The sequence below is a fragment of the Tiliqua scincoides genome, chromosome 4 (genome assembly GCF_035046505.1).
Source record: "Tiliqua scincoides isolate rTilSci1 chromosome 4, rTilSci1.hap2, whole genome shotgun sequence".
NCBI lineage: Eukaryota > Metazoa > Chordata > Lepidosauria > Squamata > Scincidae > Tiliqua > Tiliqua scincoides.
Genome location: NC_089824.1, coordinates 148271381 through 148295279, shown reverse-complemented (window position 1 = coordinate 148295279; position 23899 = coordinate 148271381). Strand labels below are relative to the sequence as shown.

At 42.9% G+C, this 23899-nt stretch overlaps 1 protein-coding gene across 1 annotated transcript in view; it reads right to left on the bottom strand.

Moving 5' to 3' along the window:
* WLS (Wnt ligand secretion mediator) overlaps window positions 1–10465 on the bottom strand; it is a 55986-nt gene extending 45521 nt beyond the window's left edge. The window contains exon 1 of the mRNA XM_066623987.1: window positions 10230–10465. Within this exon, the coding sequence (XP_066480084.1) occupies window positions 10230–10335 (106 nt within the window). The 5' untranslated portion in view covers window positions 10336–10465. The remainder of the gene's footprint in view (window positions 1–10229) is intronic.
* Between the last annotated feature and the right edge of the window lie 13434 nt (window positions 10466–23899).

Sequence of the window (23899 nt, the reverse complement as noted above, 5' to 3'; positions counted from 1 at the left end):
TCTCTCTCTCTCATCAGAAGCCTAGATCCCAGGCTTATTCTGGATGAATTGTGAGTAGATTCCATTTTTTTAAAACAATAGTTGGGGTGGGTAGGTGAATGTTTTAAATAATATAAAAGTTACTGGAAAAGCAGCCAAAAAATAATCTGAAATGACAATATATGAGCAGAATCAGTTTGTGATTGAAAATTAAGGTGCTACCTACCTAGTAGCTGTATATTACCCAGACAAGTTTTCTGGCTTGAAATTTTTTGCTCGAAAATTAAGACACACCTAATCCTGAGGCAATATTAAATGCAAAAGTCACAAGAGAAAAGGGTGGAGAAATTTCAATTATGTTTTAATTACACTGCATTTCACTTTGTTCTGCTTTCAATACTCACATCAAGCTTTTCAGATGAAGCTATAAATAGAAACACACACATATGAAAGAGAGTATAGGAGAAACAAAGTCTGTTAAGAGGATCCATTTTATAAAATGTACTGTTTGTGAAAAACGCGAGATTTGAAGCTCAAAGAATCATGGGTGTGTTTATATAGATTTAGAAGGGAGTTTGGGTTTATCAATGTGATCTTAGGAGTGTTCCAATTTGACTGCTGCCTATTTGTTTCTGCACCATTCAAGGTGCTGGTTTTCACCATTAAAAATGTTCACTATTTGGGACCAGGATACTGGAAGAATTGCCTCCTCCCATATGAGATGGCTCAACCCCTGAAGTCATTGGGGAAGGCGTCTTCTCTGAGAGCTGCCTATGGCTGAGGGTAGATTGGCAATAACAAAGGGGAAGAGCCTTTGCTGTGATGGCATTGGTACTATGGGACTTCTTTCCTACCTGAGATCCATGCCCTACCTGTTGGCCTGCTGGCTAGAACTGAAAACTTGTTGGCTAAATTGAAGGTTAGTCTTCCCACTTTAATTTTCATTGGTTGCTCTTTAGTAGGTTTTAATGTTTGATTTAAGATATTTTAATGTATTTTTAAGTGCTGACTTTTATTGTGGTTTGTTTTTATGGTATTTTAATTTATGACTGCAAGTTGCTCTGGGCACCCTGCTGCTGGAGGGGAGGAGGAAAAGTGGGACATAAATCTTTTAAATGAATAAATAAAATATACTTGAGAGACAACAGAAATATAATCAGATATAGTAAGTCAATGCAACTGCAGCTGAAACAAAAAAAATATGTAGACATGAGTGTGCAAAGATTTAAGGCCTTTGTTCAATAGTCAAATACTTCTCACACATTTGGTTCAGCTTCGCAGGTAGATGAAGTGACTTGTCAAGTCATAAACCAAGGTAGAGCCACTGGTAGAGCCAGCAGCAGAATTCAGGCCTGTAGTTTCCAGTATTTCTCAAAGTGTGGGTTGGGACCCACTAGGTGGGTTGTGAGTCAATTTCAGGTGGATCTCCATTCATTTCAATGTGTATTTTATTTTTAATTTATTAGACTTGATGCTACCATAGTATGTGACTACATTTGGGGACATGTTCCAGATTAGTATTTTTAACAGACTATTATCTATATTCTTTTAACAATGACAGTCAATGGGGCTTACTCCTGGGTAAGTGTGATAGAATTACAGCCTTTGGGATGTTTGGAGAATCTTTTTTAATCAGATCAGCCACTGCTTGGGAGAGTTAGAAAGATTCTTATTTGTTTTAAATAAATTTTAAACTTACTGTAAACTTGATTTAATTTTATCATACGGGGCTGTTAAAATTTTCCTGCTTGATAATGTCACTTATAGTCATGCTATCACTTCCAGGTTAATGACATCACTTCTGGTGGGTCCTGACAGATTGTCATTCTAAAAAGTGGGGCCCAGTGCTAAAAAGTGTGAGAACCACTGCTCTATCCACCTTGTTCGCTATAACATCTCTAGTAACAAGTCGTGTAGCTATGGGGGCACAGTAAGTTTTGCAGGTGCCACAATGCGCCTTGTAACCAACCCCACCCCCTAACTATTGGAGCCGTTCTGGGCAGCGATGGTGACATGACCTGAGTGGTGCCATCACTGCTCAAAATGGCTCTGATAGAGAGTTACATGACATGTTGCACCGTTTTCAATACTTACCATGCTGCCCCCTCCCGTAGCTACACTACTGTCTAGTACCTCTACTAACAATAAATGTTTGCTGACTTTTTATTACTCTGGTAAAATGGCAGAAATTCCTTTTGTTCCAGCCACAGAGTCAAAATTAGATCAAGACAGGATTCTGTGGCAGTAACTTTATATAAGGAAATCTTAAACTGGAGAAATTCTAGGTGCTTAACAGCCCAATCGTATTCTTTCCTGCCCCAATTGGCGCAGCTGTGCCAAAAACAGGCATGCTGTATCAAAGGGAAGGATGGAGCGGATAATGAGGCTTCAGCAGAAAAGGGAGATTTAAATCCCCTTACCCGTGAATAAGCTTCCCAACCCACAATAGGTCTCCTAAGGCCTGTGTTAGCAATTTTGCTAGCACAAGAGAAAGGGGGCAAGGAGGCTGATGAGGTGATAGGATCTTGTACATGACTTCAATGCCAGATCCAACCCCTCCTGCAGTCTCTGGGTTCATACCCCACCCCCTTTTCCCCAGCCCCACCTCTACCTTACCTGCTCCATCATATGTAGGGAACTCCAGCAGTGCTCATAAAATGGTCACCAACAGAGCACAGCGCACTCAGTCAACAGCCATTTTGCAACAGTGTAAGTGCCTTCCACTGTTAAAAGTACCTGTATTGGGTGCACCACTACCACCCCAAATACTTGGATCCATGAATAATTGAAACTACAGATATCTGGGGATATGTAGACACAGGGGCTCGCCTATATTTTCTCATTAATGCATTTTTACACTATGTACAGAAATTTTCCAGCTTACTCTCCTGCACATGCAATGCATTAATGAGCATCAGGACACAAGACAATTTATCCAGAGAAGTTACAACAGAGCCTCCATTTTGAAAGCTCCAGAACCAAGTGGAGTTAATGCTCCACAAATCTGATGAGATATCAAATGTACTATTTAAGCAGTGGTTTGAATTCTGTAGAGTGAGCAGTTTTGCTGTACCCTTCTAAGCGCTCCAGCAAATAAAAAGGAGGGGACATTCACTAACTGCAACAAAGCATGATTGGGCCCTGTCCAAGCTCTTCTTTTGTCAATTTTTACTCTGGATAAAACACACTTCCTGCTACTTCAGCCAGGCTTTTAAACCCCTCATAATGCAGATCTAAATAGTAGCAATGAGCCAATATTATTCACAGCGAAGAGAAGAGCACTCAGAAGATGAAGAGAACCCGTCTCTTTCAAGCTACGGTTTCACAATTTTCAGCATCTGATCAGCAGATTAACTATCAGTACCTCATAAACTGTACATTTAGACAGAAGATGCTTCCCCACTCCAAGGCATGCTTAGATATATCTAGCACAGTGGTTCCCAAAGTGGTGGGTCATGACCCACCACTGGGAACCAAAAGTGGGCCAGTCTCCCTGACAGCGCTGTAGCGATCGCAGCAGTGTAGCGGGAACCCAAGGCTTTCCCCTTTACCAGCAGGGCCCTGCTGGCCTTGGGAAGGGTCTGAAAGGCCCACAGCCCCCTCCGTGGGCCTCTCCAATTCTAAAAATTGCTCCGTTTGGGGACAAGAGCACACTTCCCGTTTTCGCACAACACTCCTCCCACGGAAGGCCTCACCCTCCACGAGCACTCACAAAGTCCGAGTAGGACTTTGGAAACCACTGACCTAGTACATGTGCACCCAAAGGAATGCTAAAATATCTATGGAATGTCCATGCAGCCTTTTCACCTCAAGGGAAGCATTCCTGACTTACAAAAGAGTTAGCATTCTAGACTTGGGGAGAAAAAGTTGTTGTCTTTTTCTGATGAAGACCATTTGTCTTCCTAAATGCTCCAAGATTCTTAAATCAAGCAAAATGTCACATTTAAAAAAAAATGTGATTATAGATTTGGACACTTTTGTTTCCTTTTCAGGTTTTCAACTTCCATAGTACTTTTTAAGTACACGTTTAGTGCGTGTTAGTTTCATCTTTCCTCATAACCACCTCACAAGTTAAACTGGGAAAGGGCAACTTGTAACAAGGCCACCCACTGTGACCCATGGATGCATAGGGCTTTTAAATCTGGACCTCCCAAATTCAAAACACTTCCACTAAGCTACTCAAGCATCTTCATGACAAGGAATTTAGAAAGAATGCAGCCTACATTAACATTTGACTTCAAAGTTTAATCAACTTTATCAAATCCCTATCTATGCAACAGCACCTGAAGCAGATTACCATAAAAAAAACAATTGCTTTATCACATAAAATAAAGAAATAAAAAGCTTTACTTTTGCCAGTGACTTTAACTGTCAGTGATGTCATTACAAGGAAATAAATGTAGACTGATGCCATTTCAATGGCATCTACAGTGTTACCACTGAGCTCTAGACTCTTATTGCATACTCCTTAAACATACACTTTTCTGCTTCAGAAATTTCATTTCCTTTTACAATGGCCCATTCAGCTGCAACTATAGCTCTTCAGAGAAAAACTGAGTAGACCTGAAGTAGACCTGACTTTGTCTATTTTCTCCAGCTTGAGAATTATGCCAAGACTGCAGACTAAAGAAGACAGAGAGAAGAACAACCATCAGTATTCATGCCCAGAACGCACTATGTACCTTTTCACCACAACCGTCTGGCCACAGATATAGCATATTCAGCAGCAAGGGAGTCAAGATTTTATAACTAACTGAATAAAATAAGCAATGCTTATCAGGATTCGACATAGCCTTTCTGCCTAAGCTAGGACTGTGACAGACAGCATAGAAACTGGAATTGCACTGAAATTGTATAAGCTCATCATTAAGCCAGAGGGCTTTCAGTGTCACAGAGAGGTAAAGTATCACCTGGATAAGTCCAAAAGACTTCCAAACTTTTTTTTAATATGGTATGGCACAGTGGTCAGGAGAATGGACTAGGAATCCCTAGTTCAAGTCCCACCTTAGCCATGAGCTCACATGATATTTTCACATTGTCTTGTCTCTCTGCTTCAGTCTTCACATCTGTCATCTGGGATTAGTATCAGCAGCCAGTGGTTCCCAAACCAGTCTTAACAGCACTGAGACCCACTTTTAGAATGGGACCTACCTAGCTTTACAAGACTTTTTTTTAAGTTTCACTTTCCCAGCTGCTCAACCCTCTGTTTTCATCCTTTTTATTAAGGAGAAGGCTGCCTTCTGGAGCGTTTGTTGAGTTCTGCATTCATCAGATCCGGACCATTCTGGTGGTCTTCCACCCCCCCCCCTCACCTGGCTTTTGACAAGAGCTAAAGCACATTCGCCTGCTCGCAAGAAAATGCACACACATGGCCAGAATTGATGAATAACTTGAAGAACTTATGCGTGTTTTTTTTAATTCCAGCACTCCCATTTCCATATAAAAATTTCGTCAACTCTTCTCAGAGCTTATTAAATTATTCTGTTGCAGGGTTAAACTTCAGCATATCTGACCTGTTGAAAGTAACTATCAAAAAGCTTTGGGCTCTCACACCCTTTGTATTACTGTATACCAATTTAAAAATTAAGGACCTATTTTGTGAAATAGTCATTGGCCTCAGCATTATGCTGTAGATCAGGGGTGCCCAAACCCCGGCCCTGGGGCCACTTACGGCCCTCAAGGCCTCTCTATGCGGCCCTCAGGGAACCCAGAGTCTCCAATGAGCCTCTGGCCCTCTGGAAATTTGTTGGAGCCCACACTGACACGATGCAACTGCTCTCAGCATGAGCGTGACTGTTTGACCTCTCACGTGAGCTGTGGGATGAGGGCTCCCTCCACTGCTTGTTGTTTCACATCTGTGATGCAGTAGCGGCAGCAAAGGAAAGGCGAGCCTTGCTTTGTGCAAGGCCTTTTATAGGCCTTGAGCTATTGCAAGACCTTCATTCATTCATATAAGTTCATCTTTAATATATTCATTTATGTAAACATGTAAATTTATTCAAATTTTAAATGTAAATTAATTTTTTTCCCAGGCCCCGACACAGTGTCAGAGAGATGATGTGGCCCTCCTGCCAAAAACTTTGGACACCCCTGCTGTAGATAAACCTATATATTCTACCAAGCATTAAAAAAAATGCAGTCTTCCACTGCATCGCAGTTTTTGCCATAAGCTCATTCTACATACAACCTAGAAATGCCAAGTAATTTAAGTCATTACCACCATGTATTTGCATTCATCAGCTGTAGATAGTAGTTAAAATAATGAGATTCATTCATTCTTAACACAATTAAGACACTGCAAAAATGCACAAGTCTTCCAGACATCTTTAGCGTACAGCAGTGCATTTCAAAATATCTGATTTCGCAGACCAGCAATTTTTCAAATGTGCCAGAGACCAGTACCACATCTGTGCCATATTACTATTCTGGAGGCAGTCAGGGGATATTTCTGGGCACGAGGAGGGTGGAACAGAGCAGATTGGACCTGGGAGGGGATGGGGACGACAGATCAGACCAGGCATGCCTGCATTACACAGGGCTTCTCTATTCTGTGCTAGTTAAATAGCTGGCACAGATCCGAGTTGCCCCACTGAGCAGGCTGGTTGGGGCACTACATGGGTAAGAGAACAAATGTTCCCTTACCCAGAGGAGACCTCCAGCCTGCTCAATTACAGTGCTGGATACAGAACAGCTCTTGCAGCCCCGCTGCAACAGCACTGCATAGGATTGGGCTGCCTGTTATCTCCGTTTCTTGCCTTGTTGAGATAGAAGTTATAAACGAAATCATCAAGTAGGGTCCTCTTCTCTATGCACTTCTGTCCACCACAAACAAGGTGGCTGTCACCTCCATAAAGCAGTTGTATTCATAAATTAGAAATAACTGTCAGCATAAACTTGCAAGAAATTATGAGTTAATGTTGCAGGAAAGCCTGAGATGCAGCACTATTTGAACCATCATGTACCTTGTGGTAAAAGAATGAAGCATGTACACCTCCACATTTGTCTTGTTTCAATGCACATACAGAAGTCACAGCTGAAAATCTCTGGAGAAGCATTAAATACTACGAGGCTGCTGCACTCAGATATTTTATATCTTCCCATAACTTTAATCCTGTTGTCTAGCGCCAAAGGCTCACACAGCAGCTCTCAACAAAATCACCCATGGCATTTCAGTTGTAATTATCACTATTCAAACTAACCAAAAACTTGTGGCTGAATTAGACTATAATATTTGTGGCTCAGACATGCTGAAATAGGAAACTGGGGTTACATTCACAACAGGCAGCAGCAAAACAATGCAGCCAGAGTGCTTTACTTTGATCTCAACGGAACCATCAAAGCACCTTCAATATTTATCCAGCTCTCAGAACATGAAGGTGGATAAAATTGTAGCAACCTAATACAGTGCATTAGGATGCATTAAATGTAGCTTCAGAAAAACCAAATTTAGCTGAAGAAACAGCTGCCTCCCCACCTTGTGAAATCAGCTCGGATAAATATGTGGACATCAACATTAAAAGCTGTGGAAAGTTTGCTCTAACTTCATATCTGCAATTTGCCAGACTATGTACTGCTCTAGTTTGGGAAAAACCCTTCCCAGGTACAGAACACACTTTCAAAAGCTGAGAAAGAGTACAGAAAGGGATTGGAGTTGGATCTCTCAAGGGACACAACTTTAAAAGATTATTCCCTAAATCCTCTTTGATAGGTTGAAAGCCTTTTAACCCAGACCTATCTGCGAACCAGAAGGACTGAACAACTCCCCTAAGCTCTTGGGGTATCAGAATCCACTAATCATGGCTTTAGAAGGAATTGCCTGGAGCCATAGTTTTCAGAATGCTCTGCACACTCCAGAGGGGCTACTTTTTCAGAAGTTTCTCCCTTCCTTTCTGTAAGCATCTATTGTGTGCCAACATTTCCTGAAACCATTGCTTCTATTTGGTTTCTTTAAACAGGTTTGCCCTGGAGAAGCTCCCCTGCCCCATTTAATGCTTTCAATGCTATAGTGCAGGAGTTGAGCCATATCTAGCCGCCTTGGGTGCCCCCTTTCAGGGAGAAAGGCAGAATAGAAATCAATAGCTTTCCAGAACACTGCTAATTCCAGCAACTTGAAGAATGACCATAAGAACTAGGCCAATAAACAAAGCAGTTGAACCAAGTGAGGCCTTTGGTTATTTACCTATGGGGCCCATTCAAGCAGACCACTTGCTGTAAACTAGGACGGTAATTTCCAACATTTTTTCACTTGTGTACCCCTTGGCAGCCCATTTCCATAAATTGTACCCCTCAAATTAGCACTATAAGGCATTCTAATGCCAGCCCAGCAAGGCATTCTAATACAGACCTGCCTTTCTCAGCCATTATTTAATTCTTTTTCCAAGTACCCCTAAAGGTCCTGGCAAGCACCCCTGGGGGTACATGTACCCCAGATTGCAAACCACTAGGGTGAACACCAAGATATCACCAAGGTGTCTTTTCTGTCTGCTGTTCTTTTGCATCTTTTTAGACTGTGAGCTCTTTTGGGACAGGGAGGCATTAGTCATTTGATTTTTTCCTCTGTAAACTGCTGTGAACTTTTTTTTTAAGCACTACATCAATATTGTTAATAATAATATCAGAATGAAAGTTTCAAGTCTGAGTGCAATGGATCATACAATAAGGGGCTCCTGCTGGTGGCTATAATGTAACAGCTCTCCAAGCTGGAAATGAAGTGGATCAACAGGCTAACATAGGAGTTAGCATCCAAGTCAGCGATCAGGAGGGGGAGAAGGGGGAAAAAAAGCCAAATAGCACTGCTATCCTTGAGCACTCCTAACTTTACTATTTTGGTGCCTGCAATGAGGACATTTTGAGCAGAGGCTGTGCCCTGAAAGCAGTCACCAGAGTAGTCTCACCCACTCAAAGCCAGAGAATGGAGAGGCTCTTTCTGGGATCACTAGAGGAGGCAGTCTCTCCATATTTCAGAGACTGCAGGAATGAGGGAGAGAGTTGTAGGAAAAGCTGGTCTGGAGCAGCTCAGCCAAAGCCCAGACCAGGAAAAAGCCCACACCAGCATCACGCCTTGGTAGGGCAGGGAGACTCTGGAAAGGATCACAATAGCCAAACTCTTGGCCGCCCTAGAAAAAAAAAAAATCACTCTCTCCCCTGAGCTCCCTCTCTTTTTCTGCTCCAGCCCTTCCCCGCCCTTGCAGCCTGAAATCCAATCTCAAGAGAAGCTGCCTAAGCAAAATGCAACCGGGCTCCAGAGGCAAAACACAATACACACGCACACAACACATACACACACATTCCTTTCGTGGGCTGGAGCAGCGCCTATGCATTTGCCTTGCGTTCTTTCATTTGGAAAGATTAGGTGTCTTGGTGCGGCTAAGCCCAAGGGAAGGAAGGCAGGCAGGCAGGCAGGCAGACGGGGGAGAAGTGGAGCGAGGTGGAAGTCAGAGGGGAGGGGAAGGGAGGGGAGGAAAGCAACTTTGCAACCCCAGCTTTCCTGCATCACCGAAGTCGCCATGCTGGAAGGCTCGTCCTTCCCTTCTCTCCCTCTGGAAGGCGATCCTGAGCCAAACACCAACTTACACACGCACACAACACACACACAGGTTGCAATCCTATCTACGCTTTCCTGGGAGTAAGCTCCATTGACTAGAATGGGACTTACTTCTGAGCAGACATGCATAAGGATGGGCTCTGAGGCTGCAATCCTATCTACACTTTCCTGGGAGTAAGCTCCATTGACTATAAAGGGACTTACTTCTGAGCAGACATGTATTGGGCTCGAAGGCTGCAATCCTATCCACACTTTCCTGGGAGTAAGCCCCATTGACTACAATGGGACTTACATCTGAGTAGACAGGCATAGGAGTGGGCTCTTGAGGCTGCAGCCCTATCCACACTTTCCTGGGAGTAAGCTCCATTGACTATAATGGGACTTACATCTGAGTAGACATGCATAGGCTTGGGCTCTGAAGCCGCAGCACTGTCCACATTTTCCTGGGAGTAAGCTCCATTTACTGTAATGGGGCTTACTTCCGAGTAGACAGGCACAGCACTGGGCTCCCCCAAACTTTCTCAGCCCGCCCCAGCCGACTTTCCCTGGCGGCCCCTGGAGTGCGGCGGGCACAAAGGAGCCCGCAGCGCGAGGTTCGCGGAGCGACAATGGGCCGGCTAGTGAGCTGATGGGAGCGAGCCGGGGGTCCTGCACAGGCAGGAGAGCGAGCGGCGAGTCCGAAAGTTCGCCTGCCCGCAACACTCACCGATGAGACCTCCCACCAGAAAGGCGATGACTTGGAAGGTGAGCAGGATCCCCCCAACGATGCACAGCTTCTTGGTGCTCATGTTCTCGATGATTGCCCCGGCCATGCTCCTTCCTGGCACTTCCCAGCGCGGCTGCGGAACTTCGGCTTGCAAAGGGCGGCGAGACAGCCGCGGCACTGATTGCCCAGGCGAGCCCGGATCTGCTTCCCCCTCTGCTGGGAGCTGTGATTGTGGCCGGCCCTCGACTGCATGTGGCTGCTTTAACGGAGCAGGAACGCGAATCACATGATGCGCCCTCCCAGAGCCATTCAGCAGCAATTGGTGTCACTCTCCTACGACGGCGGGGAAAGCCAGCCAGCCAGGGGTTGCTTGCAGTGCCCAGCTGAAAAGCCAAGTTGCCTCCCCCCAACTTCAGAAGGCACCTACGTCCAGGATCAGGGTAGCTCTGCAGCCACCCCCAAAAAACTCACAAGGTCCCACTGATTTGGGAAGAAAATTGAGGAGGGAGAAAACCAAGAAGGGCTTGTTAAAACTATTCCATTGTAGATTAACAGCCCAATCCTATCCACACTTTCCTGGGAGTAACCCCATTGACACTAATGGGACTTACTTCTGAGTAGACATGCCTAGGATTGGTGGTTCTTCAGAACGTGGTTCTTTCTAGCTCAACATTAGCTGCCTACTTGATCAGGACTTCTGCGGAACTCAGAGGCTTGCTCAGTCTTGAAAAGCAAAGTAAGATTCATTTTCTGGTCCTGTGGACTTCTGTTGTATTTCTTAACTTATGTGGTTAACCAGGCTCTTACAACCAATGCATTTATACAAATCTATGCAGTGGCCACATTTGAAATTCTGCTACAGCTCTCATTGCCACGTCACAAATAAAGGGTGTTTCAGAAATTGAAAAGATGCAGAAGAGGGCAACTAAAATTACCAGAGGGCTACAGAAGCTGCCTTAACAGGAAAGACTATGATAGCTGGAACTTTTTAGTTTAGAAAGAAGGCAATCAAAGAAGTGCACAATTGGGGTTTATAAAATAATGCACAATATGGAGAAAGTGGATGGTTTTTCTCCATCTCTCACTAGAACTAGAGGCCATCCAATGAAACGGATTCATGGTAGACTCAAGTTCATAGATGACAAATTACATAGGCCAACACACATTTTGCTTCCTTAAACATTACACCAATTCCTGGGTATATTTGGGGTGCCGATTCCAAAAATTGCATCTGTTTTGCCCTATCACATCTAGTTTTGGAGACACGGCATAGCCTTTTTAGTGAATGTTTGAAGCAGCTTCCTCATGAGGAAGCCTACACCATGGCTTCCTCATGAGGGAAGCTGCTTGAACCATTCACTAATGAGGCTATACTATATCTCCAAAACTAGACGTGATAGGGCAAAACAGATGCCTTTTTTGGAATCAGCACCCCAAATTCATATCAAACCATCATAACGTTTGGGAAAAACTTTTCTGACCCTCAATTTTGTAGGCCTGTGTTATCAGTTGCCACTAATTATTATGACTATATGTTACCTCCAGGTTCCAAGGAAGTATATTGCTGGGGAGCAACAGGAAAAAAGAACAGGTTCTTTTATGTCCTGCTATAGGCTTCCCAGAAGCATCTGTTGGTCTCACAGAAACAGGATGCTGGAATGGAGAAACACTTGGCCTGATCCACTGGGCTCTCCTTACATTCTTAAGTAACATTGGGCACAATGCTAACCAGATCTACTCAGAAGTAAGTCCTATTTTGTTCATTGGGGCTTACTCTCAGGAAAGTGTGGTTAGGATTGCAGTCTTGGTCAACAAGTTGAAGAGTCTGAGCAGGAAATTGCAAAATTGGAAAATAATGTTCACTGTTAACAATCGATCCACTATCAGTTACAAACTTCATTTAAAATATGAGTTCTTGAAAATGATCTGATTTCCACGGCTTTTAACACATATGGTGGTAATAATTCCAAACTTTCCAATCATTCCATAAACTCAAAGATAAAACATTCCAGAGCATTAAATACTTTATATTGAAGCCTAGTCACTGTCAGTATTGTGTGAAGTCGGTTAATAAAATTCCAGTTTTACAACTAGAATACTGAGATCACTGCCACTAAACTTGGATTGGGAAGTCATATATAGAAGGAGACTGACTGTGGACAACCTTCCCCTTATTAGGACCAAGAACCCCAAAAGTCAGGGACTCCCTTAACTTTAAACAGTTGTGGAATATAATGGTCTAAGATGTGGCAACCTGCTTCCTCCTGAGTGAACTGAGACCAGGCAGATAAAACAGAAAAACTACATTTATAAGGATAAAACAAGATACAGGCATTTTGACAGAGAGAAACAAATGGAGGTGAGAGAAGAAAAAAATTGGGTCATAAAAAGGCAAGTGGAAAATAAAACCTGATGCTTCTTATTGGGTATGAGCCCTTTCCCAGTTGTGGGCAATCCTATGGACGTCTGTCAGAAGTAAGTCCTATTAAATTGTGCATTAAGACTGCAGAGGCCTACTCATGTTTTTTCCAGGTTCCTGGTCCTCACACTTGCAGAAAGCTAAGACCACAATCCCCTGTGAAGAAACTGATGTCAGACCCCAGCAAATGTACATAAAAGGTGTGTGATTCTGCTTTTTAGAACTTGTGGATGTTAGTCAGTTTTTATGATGGAACTGGGTATGTGGGGGCTGTCACCAGGCAGCCCAATCCTGAGCTGCCCGGAGCTGCGGGACCCGGTGGCTCCACAGAGGGCTCCCACCAGATCCAGAGCCTCCCGCGCTACCGCGGGATGCTCCTCAGGAGAAGGGGACATTCATCCCCTTCCCCCGGGTAAGGGAAGCAGTCCTGCAATGGGGCTACTCACTTTAGCAGCGACTGTTTGGCCGCCGCTAAAGTGAAGGCGCTCGTGTAGGGCGAACAGCCGTCCCCGAGCGCCTTGGATCCTGCGGAGTTCAGCTCTGCGGATCCACCTCTCCTCCGCTTTCCAGAATGCCTCCCCCACGCCCCCGACCACGCCCCCATTTCCGTTCCACAGCCCGGCGGTCACTGAGACCTCTGGGCTGCGGAACCCAGGCGCCCGCCACGTGCTGGCTCAGGGCCGGCCAGAGCTGAGCCAGCTCTGGTGGGATCCTGGTGGTAAGCCCTGCAAACATGCCTTACGGCACGTTTGCGACTATAGTCCGTGCCGCAGAAACGTGGCGCAGACCACAGGATCAGGCTCCGAGTCCCTGAATTCCCCACTCTTGAAAATCAGGTGAGCTTCCTGATTCAGGGTCCAATCCTATCCAACTTTCCAGCACCAGTGCAGCCGCAATGCAGCCAGGAGGTACGGGAACAAATGTTCCCATACCTTGAGGAGGCATCCAAGACTGCCTCCCCAACACAGGAAGTAGTGCATACCCTGTAGGCACAGCAGCACCAGCACTGGAAAATTGGATAGGATTGGGCCCTCAATGAGCAGGGAAATGGAAGGGAAATTTGCATACCAGTCAAAGAAAGAAAATGCTCAAACAATAAACACCAGAATATAGCAAACACAGCTACTGCCTTCAAATGATTCGGCAGCCCCTTCAGGATGCTGAAACATCAAAGCGGCCTCTGAGGTGATAGAAAGGTTCAAAACTGGCAAACAGGCCAGGAAAATCAAGGATTTTCACCACAACTTTACAGTGTTGTTGTAGGGATGACATCCAGTCAACACAATGATAGCTCTGCATACTCAGAAAGCACTAAACAAATGCTGAGTATTATAAAGACAAATCAAATTTATACCCAGCATAAAATTTATATCCAGCATATATATAAAAGCATAAGTTTTTAGGGGCTACAGGGCGCAATCCTAACCAACTTTTCAGCATTGGCATAGTTGTGCCAGTGGGGCATGTGCTGCATCCTGCAATTAGGGGGCAGTCACGGAGACCTCCTCAAGGTAAGGCAATGTTTGTTCCCTTACCTTGAAGTTGCATTGCCCTTAAGTCAGTGCTGGAAAGTTGGTTAGGATTGAGGCCACAGTCTACTTTGTCAGCAGCATGATCTGAAAGCCTCATTGAGCAGTCATGTATACATGAAAATAAAGAGAACAAAAAATGGTAAAAAGGTGGAGTCAAGGACTGTGAAAGCGGCACAGTCAGCAACCATTATTATGTCAAGCACAGTGACAATTTACAACAACAGTAATAGAAGATAAAGCAGTCTGCAGGGCTATGCAGAGTTAATTAAGTATTGAGGCAGGTACAATGATTTCCTATTAGAGCTTACCTGGGTGGATCCAGACTTGTGAACTAAAGGACCAAATAATCATGGAATGTGAGAAATGCAAAGGATGAATGTATTTATGTGAAGTTACATGTGTCAGAAGGAAGAGAGATCCAAACATATTAAGATACAGATATGATGGGAATATTCTTCTTATATTGGAATGGAAGGAATTAATGAAGAATGGTTAATTGCTGCTGTTGTGCCTGATTATTTAGGATGACTTTATTGTTGTTTGTTTTATTATTGACAATTCTTTTTTGAAACCACCCTGGTTCACAGGAGTGAAGGAAGAAGTACAAGCTTTTAAAAATAAACTGGGTTTATATGTGTGGATGGAATAGCGTAAAGAGTATGTGTTGCTAGATTGGAAACTATAAAAAGTATATACTTTTACAGCATAATCCTATGTATGTCTGATCCGAAATAACCCCCATTGTGTTCAAAGTGACTTACTTCCAGGTAAGCAAGTATAGGATTACAGTCTTTGGGCGCAATCCTAACCCACTTTCCAGCACTGACATAAGGGCAATGTAATTTATGGGTAAGGGAACAAACATTGCCATACCTTGGGGAGGCCTCTATGACTGCCGCCCAAGTGCAGGATGCAGCACATGCCCCACTGGCACAGCTATGCCAGTGCTGGAAAGTAGGTTAGGATTGTGCCCTTTGCCTCACAGTTATTAGGATTCAAGCATGATATATTTTTTTATGCAAGTGTCATCAGAGAATACTTCTGCTCTTAAAAGAATCAGTCATGGCTGTATAATGTTTGGATTTATTTTTATTGATAGAATTTATATCTATCATAAAAAATTTAAAAAGAGAAAAGAAACCTTGTGCTTTGTAGATGGTTATTTTCCTTACAATTTTTTGTTTTTTGTTCGACTGACAAATAATGCATGGCAGAAAATCTAAACAGGTCTTGCTATATTCGCTAGTATACCATGTTTGCGCCTGAAAAGAAACTGAACTGATTGCCTAAATGGAAAACAGATAAGATGCTAAGCACTCTTGAGAACAATGTTCCAGCCTCCACACAATTTCAGGCTTAGGTAACCCCTTTTATATTTCTCTTCTTTGTCTTGCTCTGAAGTTTCCATTCAGGCAGCAAAGGGAATTTCAAGAGGAAGGATATCAAGGCACAACCCTCTGTAAAAACATGATTAAACAGAGATATTGACTAAATGAGTAGCAGCAAGCATTCCAGACTTACCTATCCATTTGTCCAATTATTTTCATCCTAAAGTTGAAATTCTAAACACATTTACTAGGGAGTTACGCTCACTGAAGACAATGAGACTTCGGGCCCAATCCTATCCAACTTTCCAGCACTGATGCAGCTGTGGCAATGGGGCATGCACAGCATCCTATAGTGGGGAGAGGCAGTCATGGAGGCCTTCTCAAGGTAAGGGAATGTTTTTGTTTTTTTTCCTGTTCCTTGAGGTTGCATTGGCACTGGAAAGTTGGATAGAATTGGGCCGTTACTTCAGGTTGAGCCTCCATTTGCCTGAAGATAACATCCGAAGGTCGCCAGTTTGAGGTCACCGGCACCGTGTGACCTTGAAGCAGCTGACAAGCTGAGCCGAGCTATTCCATCTGCTCTGAGCATGGGAGGATGGAGGCCAGAATGTGTGACCAGATCAAGACAGAAACAGCTGAATGTTGTGGTTTCTTGAAAGATAGAAACCTTCTTTCAAATTGTAAAAATCCCTACGGGGATTTAAATTGCCTGCCTATGTAAACCGCCTTGAATAAAGTCTAAGGAGAAATCTGAGGACCAAGAAAGGACCAAGACAGGTATATAGAAATACCTGTGTTGTTGTTGTTGTTATTAAACATGACAACTGCATAGTTACCTAACAGCTCTATGCATGGTTCAAGTTGACATAATTCAAATAGAGCTTTATTCCCAAGTAAATATGCCAGGATTGTAGTCTTACAGCCCTAACCTATGTATGTTTACCCAGAAGTAAATCTCATGTATTTCAATAGGATTGACTTTCATGCAAGAATAGGACTACAGCCTTAAGCTTACAAAGAATCTCCAAAAAGCAGTATTACTACCGCCACTTGTATGGCTGCTCCATGTGAAGGCAAAAATCAGACTAGGAATTTCACCTTATACACAAATACTAATGATTAAATAGGGGCCAAACAGTAGAGGTATGTGTCCAGAAAATAATATGTAAAATTGTGAGACAATGGTCATAATTTTACATTTTTACAGCATACCTCCACTACAGAATCTGTATATTTTGCAAAAGCACCAGAATGTGTGAGTTTAAAACAAAACAGGCTTGTGCTAGCAGAACACCTTGTAAACTGGACAACACATTTATGACTGCTGCTGGCTTCTTTGAGGACTCCAGTGTACATAAACACCTTCTGTACGCATCCAAGACAGAAAAGCCAATAAAGTCCCAGCAAAGCACTTTCCTGTTCTTGCTCTTCTAGAATTCCCCTTCTCTGTGTTATTCAAATCATTATCCAGTGCTTCAAACTGTCTGCCAAGGGTTTCTATTCAGTGACATCATCTGCACAGCATTCCAAACAAAACATGGTGGCTTGGCAGGAGAGTAACTCTTTGAACTACGAATGGTATTCCTGCAGAGGCCCCTTACATTTCTGCACAAGCAAATGCATGTGGCCTTGCTGGTTTGGGCAGTGGCTCCCAGAAAACACACTCCTGCTACAGGTGTATGGGAGAGTCCCAAATATTAAAAACCACAAATCAGGCCTCTCTCTTTCTCTCACTCACTCACACACACAGAACTAATTTGGTTCCCAAACAAATGTTTTGATTGCACTTGAGGACTTTTAATATCAGATCCAGAAAATGCCTTTCTACCACTGGCCCATTTGCCCAGTTTTGTCAACCCTTAACTGGCAGCAGCTCTCTAACCCAATATCCACCAACTATTTCATAGTAACATTCCACAAGGGTATTAGACACTTTTTATTTATTGAAATATTTCTATCCCACCCTTCCATTCTTATGGGACCACAAGAGTGACTCGCATCATTTTAAGAACAAATCAAACCAAAACCAGAGTGCCATTAACACAAGTCAACCAAAACAAGAACATTTTCAATGCCTACTTACAAACACCCCCCCCCCCCAATGACTGAATGAGCCAAGGGTCTTCCAAGGGAAAGAGTGCCATAATTCGGGCACTTTCAACAAGGAAGGCTTGTTGCACATTCCTGTTAAGGAAGCCTTGCCAAGTGTCAGGACAGAAAGTATATGCATGGGTAGGCTCACATGGTGGTCCTTCAAACATCTAGTTGCTAAGCCAGATAGGACTTTTAAGATCAGCACCTTGAATTGGGCCTAGAATCTTATTGCTAGCTAACAAAGATGGCAAAGAATCAGATAATGTGATCAGTCCAATGGGGTACCACCCACCAGGATTTGGGCTGCCACATTCTTATATTCTTTTTCTATACCAACTGAAGTTTACACACTGGGTCAAGGGCAGCCCCAGGCAGAGTATGTCACACTAGATGCAGTGTGAGTCAGGTCCATTTCATAAAAGGGAAAGAAAGCAGCTGGCACAATAGTTGAAGCTAAAGTAGCTGCTGATCATTCCATTTCCCTGGTTCTCTAATCACAGTTGGATCCAGGAGCCCTTCCAAAGCCATGAACCCATTTCTTTAAGGTGTTCAACCCCACCCAAAACAGGCTGCAACTTCCATCACAAATCAATTCTCCAATTGACTTAACAGCAATCTCTATCTTGTAAAGAAATTCTTGGTCTATCCTTGTATAATTTATTCCCTATAAATGCAGTTTGGCTTTTTGGTGATTAGTTTCACAATTACTTTTGAAAACTCTGGGATCTGCTCTGGGCCAGGTTATCTTAGAGATCGCCTACTCCCATACAATCCGGCTCGTCCTCTCAGGTCATCAGAGAAGGCCTTTTTACAAGTGCTGCCGCCTAAGGAGGTACGTGGGGCGGCGGCAAGAAATAGGGCCTTCTCAGTAGTGGCACCAACGTTGTGGAACTCCCTTCCCCTTGACTTGAGAATGGCTCCCTCTCTTGAGTCCTTTCGGCGAGGCCTGAAGACCTTGTTGTTTAACCAAGCCTTCTGACGTTCTGGCCTTTTTAACATCTTTTATATATCTTTTAGTTGCTTTTTTACAGGCCCGATTCCTCTAAGAACTGCTGTTTTATGCTCTTTTATTCTGACTCTTCTGACTACTGTTTTTATGGGTTCTGCTAATGTGTTTTTTAATATGTTTTTATCTGTGAAATTATGTTTTAATTTGTTTTATATGTTGTTAGCCGCCCTGGGTCCCTTTTTGGGAGAAGGGCGGGATAAAAATAAAGTTTTTTATTATTATTATTATTATTATTATTATTATTATTATTATTATTATTATTATTATTATCTGTCTTGGTAGTCAGGAAATGGGTGGTTCTTTGCAATACTAGGTGATATTGTAGTTTCCTAAACAAACAGTTTTTGCACTGGATTGTTAATGTCTGCTTTCCAGCTGTAAGATTTTCTGTACTATCTGTCCATACAGTAGGGTCAACAGTGAGATGTTATATGTCAACAAAACTGTTTGAGCCACCCTAAAGGCAAATAAGATCCCACTCAAAACAGCAGCTTGGCTGCTTAATGTTTATTCTTATCCCACATATTTGCCACATTTTTCCAGAAGGAGTCGGGTTATCAGGTACTTAGCCTTTTAAAAGCTCAGAGGCACTAATAAAGGATGCAGTGGCTGCACATCACCCTGCTCTCTGTGCACTTTCCTTTATCATTTGCTGTGGAACAACATCAGCTTTGCTTCTAGGAGAACAGAAGGGCATGCAAAGGTGTCAGTGAGGCAGAAGACTCAGCAGCTGTATCCTCTTAGTGCCATGCAGCTTTTAAGGGACAAGCATCATTTCCAGGTAAGGACCTAGCAACTGTACAAGAGACTAGCAGCCCAATCCTAAACAGTGCTGGTGCAGCGGGGCTGCTCAGCCCACGCTATATCCAGTGCTGGGAAGGATGAGGCTAGAAGTCTCCTCCAGATAAGGGGACAACTTGTCCCCTTACCCCCATGTGAAGCCCCAGCCTGCTCAATGGGGCTACTTGAATCTGCTCCTGCCAAATGGCTAGCAAAAATCCAAGAAGCCTAGAATCAGGCTTTCATACCCAGGAGAGGGAATAGGATTCAGTGTGCGCCAGTGCCACTGATCCTGCTCCCCTCCTGGGACCAATCTGCCCATTTCTGCAGACACCCACCCCTCCCCACTCTCTCCCACCCCCAGCTCCTGTGCTGCCTGGCAGGTACTTACCTGCTCAGTTGGGCATACAGTCTTGATCCAGTGCCAGCGGGACGGCACAGGCCTTCCCATCAGTGCCGCGAACGTACCAGGTGTCACAATGTGCTTTATGGTGCATCTGTGATGCCCGCCGTAAAGAAAGGATAAGATTGTGCTGTAAGCCTCTGTGTTCCATCCCTGCATCCTGACCTTCATCACTCAACGTAGGATGAAAGTAAACATTCAGAAAATATAATGCATTCCACTTATTTCAGAAACAACTATTCTATACAGCAGGGTGCTCAATAGGTGGATCGCGATCTACCGGTAGATCGCGAGGCAAAATGAGTAGATCGCGGAGTGCCAACCCCCTCCCTTCAGGTGCCTCGGGGAGGAAACGCCGGGAATAAGGCCCATTGTACTCAATGGAGCTTACTCCCAGGTAAGTGTGGCTAGGATTGCAGCCTCACAGCCTAATCCTAGGCATGTCTATTCAGGAGTAAGTCCTGTTATACTCAGTGGGGCTCAAGGTACACCAACATACATTGTACACATAAATGTTATATGTTATGATGGCACGAACATTGTAAAAAAAAACTCTGGTAGATCTCCGGGCCTTGCTGGGTTTCAAAGTAGCTCTCAAGCCAAAAAAGTGTGAGCACCCCTGCTATACAGTCTCTTCCTTCACTAATTTTTTTTCTTTTTTTCATCTAAAAACACTGTAGCGGCCTATGGTGCAGCCAAAGTAGCTTTGGCTCATTGCAGCTAAAGTAGCTTCTCAGGAACATGTTTTCCACATAAGAAAATTATAGGTAAACTAATAATTTATTTTTAAAGAAACATTCTCTTTGTAAAATTAATAGTAGTAAAACTGAATGCAGACCTTACCTCTATCTCCCACCACCCAAAATGAATGAAAAACACAGTAAATTTAGTTGCAATTTTTCTGTTTAAATTCCCTGACATTTTCTGATACAGTCAAACAGATGGAAATGGGCTTTTCAACCTCCTCCACCTTCTCAAAATTGCTACTTTTCATAATAATATAGCCCATAGAGAACATCCAACAGCAAGTATTACAGGATTTCACAGTGTAGGGATGCAGTTTGGGAAGGTTCAGTCAGTTGAAATGTAATTCTCTGCTGACAGAAATAAATGTCCTGTGAAGAAAGAGGTGGTCTTGGAGGATAATGATGGAATACCCCCTGCTGCTAAGAATATGAACAATTCATTCTAAGCCTTCGTGCGTTTTGCTTCATCAGAGCTGCCAATATGAATTTCCTTCTTTACCTCTTCTGGCAGATTCCTCCAGCACATGGCTGTTATCTCCCTCTTGCCTCAGTTAAGCCACAGACAGTTATCTCTCACCCAAGGCCAAAAAGACAAGCTACATTATTTGAATCACTGGGAACCTGACCAAATGGAAATGTAGTGCAGGCTGAACTAACAGCTATCTATGCCAAAAAAGGAAAAGGCAAAATTAATATTACAGGTCAGTGGAAAGATGAAATATGCACATATACACATACAATTATATATAAATATATACTTTCCCAACTAATATGATCTTTTAGGATCGGTTTCTTTTGAAAGAGATCATGGGGCATTTTAGCAAAAATCTGTTTATTATTCATTTAACAGTATATCACTAAGTGCTTCTACCAGGCCAGTTCTCCCAGCTCACAAGACAAGTACAATATTAACAATTTATTTAGATTGCAGTCCACATTTTCAAGCCTTGTATATACATTTTCCTAACAAGCTTCATATCTTCAGTACTTTTCAGTGCCACAAATTGTAGTTGCTGAGAACATGCCAATATATTTCATTTGAAATGTGTTGATTGATGCAAAAGAAATCATGATACCTCATGTTGAAACCAATTCTTCTGAAGTTTCAGTAAACACTACCCACAATTCTTTGCTGCATTTTTGGGTTCATTTATACAACTACTCATCTAATATGATTTATTACTTGATTTTTGAGGCAAAGTCCTAGAGCAACAATTTTCAATCTTTTTCATCTCACGGCACACCGACAAGGTGCTCAAATTATCAAGGCACACCGACAGTTTTTTGAAAATTGACAAAGCACACTGCACTGCTGGTTGGGAGCTCACATTCCCCAATGGCCCTACTAATACTCTTTCCAAAAGTCCCACAGCACACCGGTGGATCATTCATGGCACACTAATGTGCCATGGTGCACTGGTTGAAAATTGTTGTCCTAGAAGATAATTTATTGCTGTCCTAGAAGTCCAATTAACTATTTTGTGTTACCTCTTTTCCTTTTCATGAACCGTGCTTTAATTATTTTGCTTATCAGGGACAATAAACAACCATTTCAAAGTAGCCACAAATTCAAGTCATAGTTCTAGCTTGATAAATCTTAAGCAGAAGCAGTTGGTGCCTCCAAAACCAATTACTACAAGTATAGTTCAACCCTGCCAAGTCACTCCCATCCACGCATTCCCTTGGTTTAGTTTAGCCAAAATTCCTCCCAGCAGAGCTACCTCAGGCCACCAAGGGAAGACCCTTCTATCAGTTGTGATAGTTAGCTGGATTCTCCATGTTCGTCTCTCTAAATTCCTGAAGCTGGGGACAAAGCATCAGTGAATCTCCTGCCCAATTTGTAAGTTTCCCAAAGGTGGAAATGGAATGCTGGAAAAGAGATAAAGAGACAAGTTCAAATCATCCATTTGTTAACTCATAAGTGCTGTAGATTGTGTTACCACTGGCTCAGGAAAGACCTGGTTGTTTATTGGGTACAACTGATGAACCTGTACAGCAATCTGTGATTTCTTCCATAGTTTTTGAAACTGCACAGTATTTTTAGTGTTTAGGCTAATAGTGCAGTGACTTCACCTAATATGAGAAGGCCAAGCATTAGAATGCTTCCAAAATATTTAACCTCTAAAAACTAGGAGGTAAACCAAGGAAAAGTAAGACTGCAATCCTATAACTCCTGGGAATAAGCCCAACATAAAACAATTGGACTCACTATGCCAACCAGGTGCCTGAAGAACCTCACTAGTATTGTAGTAATGATTCAGGGTTCAATCCCATCCAACTTTCCAGCACTGGTGCAGCCGCAATGCAGCCCCAAGGTAAGGGAACAAATGTTCCCTTACCTTGAGGAGGCCTCTGTAACTGCCTCCCCACCACAGGATGCAGCGTACATCCCATTGGCACGGCTGCACCAGCATTGGAAAAATTGACTGGAGTTGGGCCCTCAGTCATTCAGCCTTTCTCACAGGACTTCCTACCAGACCTCCATAAAACAAAGACGATCAAGTATACCTACATGGATCAGTTTATAATCCTGTAGTGTAGAGGTATAACCAATTTAGATGACTTTAAACAAAATCACTGCTTGCACCTTCTGACTTTATCTGTTGTATGTATAACATAATATGCTAATTTGGTCCTAAAATAAATATTCCTTTATTTTTTGGTACCTCTCTGAGATTGATGGAGCTGCTTCTTTTCTCCTCACCATTTTGCAGCAATAATAATTTAGCCACAGTTCTTAGCACTTTTGTCTTTTCAAACATAGTCTCATGCAATATAACAGATCCCACAGACCTTGACATTAATCAGAGACCTCTACAGTTAAGAGGGCTACTGCTAAAATCAAGAGATGTTTAAAACTTTAATATAGGCATAATTACCAATTCTCAACAGAGAGCAACACACCTCAAAGCATGCCGCATTTAAATTACCAGAAAAAAATGAAATGCATGCCTTGTAACACATCAGCCAGTACATCCTGCCCTTCTTTTATAAGGAACACATTTTGGGGATGTTCTATGGAAAAGTAGATACAGTGACTTTAAAGAAGCCCCAGGACCCATAGGGCCAATAGACCCATAGTCTATTTAGAGTAGATATGTCTAAAACCATATCTTTGGGAATATATTTTTTCCCCCACACAAGTATTTTTAAAACAATTAGCTCCTGTGGGGGGGGGGGGGAATTAGCAAATACTAATATGAACAGAGAACTTGCTCGTTTTTTGCGCAGAATAGTCCCTTCGAGGGTATGTTCTGCCATGCTGAGAATGTGTTTATGGGAACAGAGCAAAATATAATCAGTAATTAATAATAAAAATAATAACTTTATTTTTACCCCGCCTTTTCCCCCGAAGGGAC